Raw genomic sequence first — 2,060 nt, forward strand, 5'->3', positions numbered from 1 at the left:
TATATATATATATATATATATATAAAGAGAGAGAGACAGAGACAGTGACAGACAGACAGACAGACAGACAGACAAACTGACAGAAATACAGACTGACAGACAGACAGACAGACCGACAGACAGTGAGAGAGTGAGAGAGATCACTTAATAGCCTGAACATATCATATATCATCCGATGGTGTAGTTTGAATGCGTAGAATATGAGAAAAATTATTTAATTTACAAAATGCATAGAATTGTGTCAAATTCACCAGCCAAAGTAGCGTACTCATGTCCATCCAGTTGCAAGTGCCTCATAAATATACAATCCGCTGGGACGAAGTATCGCTCACAGAATACCTCGGGAGTAATTAGACCGAGTCTATGGGGAAATATTAAATAGCAATCACTCACACAAAACACACTCCATATTCAGAAACGAGACAAATTTTAACTTTTTATTGCATATTAATACATCGCGAGCTGGAGTTCGAGAGAAAAGGTAATCAATGATGTGGTTTGGTCGAAACCGCAACACCATTACAACAAGAGATAACAAATTCATTTTCCTTATGTGATCGGGAAATAAAACACACAAAGAAAATGAATAGTGTAGCCTCAATAAAACACGCGTGCTGATAGAAGATTTCAGATCTGAGAGAAAGCATAACTTTAAAACCATTTCTTCTTCTAATTACAGATGGTTATAGATCCCGACTTGTGACGTGATCAATACGTTCTTTTGAAATACGTGGATATTGTAACGATACAGTTGTTATTCGCTTGCCCTTTATTGGCTGCGAGCAGACATTTTAACAAAGATTTTACATTCATGATTGTTCTGTCTTTTGTGCATTAAGGGCCATATTATCCATCATGTGCTTTCATTTTAAAATAGCAGTGTGTTTTATAGAAAATCTGACTGCAAACTCAACTAAGAAGTATTATTTGACGGTTTGAACTTTACATAGGAAGAGCTGTATTTGTATGTAAGCGTGTGTGCATGTGTGCGAGTGTATCTATGTGCATGCGAGTATGTATGTATGTATGTATGTATGAGTGCATACGTACGTACATGTCTACATGTACGATTCTCTGGCTGCCTGCTCTCAGTTGTTGCAGCTTTTTATGGTTTTAATATGTGGTATAAAAGCGCACGTCTTACTGGGTAGAGCATTAGACTTAAAATAACGAGGGAATTGGTTTGATTCCAGGACGCATCAATGCGTTGTGTCCTTGAGCGAGACACTTCCTTTCAGGTTGCTCTAGTCTACTCAGCGAAAATGAATAATAGCTGAATGTTGGTGCAGCCTTCTCTAGCTCTCTCTTCCTTTCTGCAAGTGACACGTGTAACAGTGGAATATGTACTTTCTTTGCTCAGGTCAACACTTATCAAGCATTGTCATGACCAAAAGAATTCGAGCTATGAACATTCCGTCTTTTGCAGTGATGTAGATCTACATTTGCGTTCTTTCCTACCTTAAGCCAGAACAGAATTTGTGAGAGATTTAGCAGAAATTTCTAACAAGTTGAGTGACCTTATAAATGCACCTTTCAGTGGTGTACCGACAATGACACAAGAAACAAGTCTCTCAAATAAATTACGTACCTGTCAATAGAATCAACTGGAATGCCAAAGCCACCATATCCTCTTACACAATATAAACCGTAAACATTAAATTCAATGTCATCTTTCCCAGTAAGAATCTTGATCATTGTACCTAAATCGGAAATTATATCAGTCGCAGGATGGCCTGATAATTTGAAAAGAGAAAGAAAAGGTGTATTAATGTATTACATACTTTTATAAGTAGTGAGTTGTATTTGTGTGTGTATGTGTGCGTGCTTATATATATATGTATATATATATATAATTGTGAAATTTTTTCGCCATGAACGGTTTGTGTTTTTAAACGGAGTGTATTTTTTCTGATGTTATATCTGTTCCTGAATGATGTGTAAAGAAATTTTGATTTAAGCATCTTAATGAATTCTTTATACTGAAATATATATTGAAGAAGATAAATATGTTCTTTTGAATTTATACGTTTTTGCGTCGTAACTCCTTTATTATTATTAAT

At 35.7% G+C, this 2,060-nt stretch overlaps 1 protein-coding gene across 1 annotated transcript in view; it reads right to left on the bottom strand.

Moving 5' to 3' along the window:
- Positions 1-219: 219 nt before the first annotated feature.
- LOC106872178 (uncharacterized) overlaps positions 220-2,060 on the bottom strand; it is a 16,777-nt gene continuing 14,936 nt past the window's right edge. Inside the window, exons 3-4 of the mRNA XM_014919070.1 lie at positions 1,589-1,733; positions 220-361 (exon numbers count right to left, since the gene is read on the bottom strand). Of these exons, the coding sequence (XP_014774556.1) occupies positions 220-361; positions 1,589-1,733 (287 nt within the window). The remainder of the gene's footprint in view (positions 362-1,588; positions 1,734-2,060) is intronic.

The sequence above is a fragment of the Octopus bimaculoides genome, chromosome 2 (assembly GCF_001194135.2).
Source record: "Octopus bimaculoides isolate UCB-OBI-ISO-001 chromosome 2, ASM119413v2, whole genome shotgun sequence".
NCBI classification, from domain to species: domain Eukaryota; kingdom Metazoa; phylum Mollusca; class Cephalopoda; order Octopoda; family Octopodidae; genus Octopus; species Octopus bimaculoides.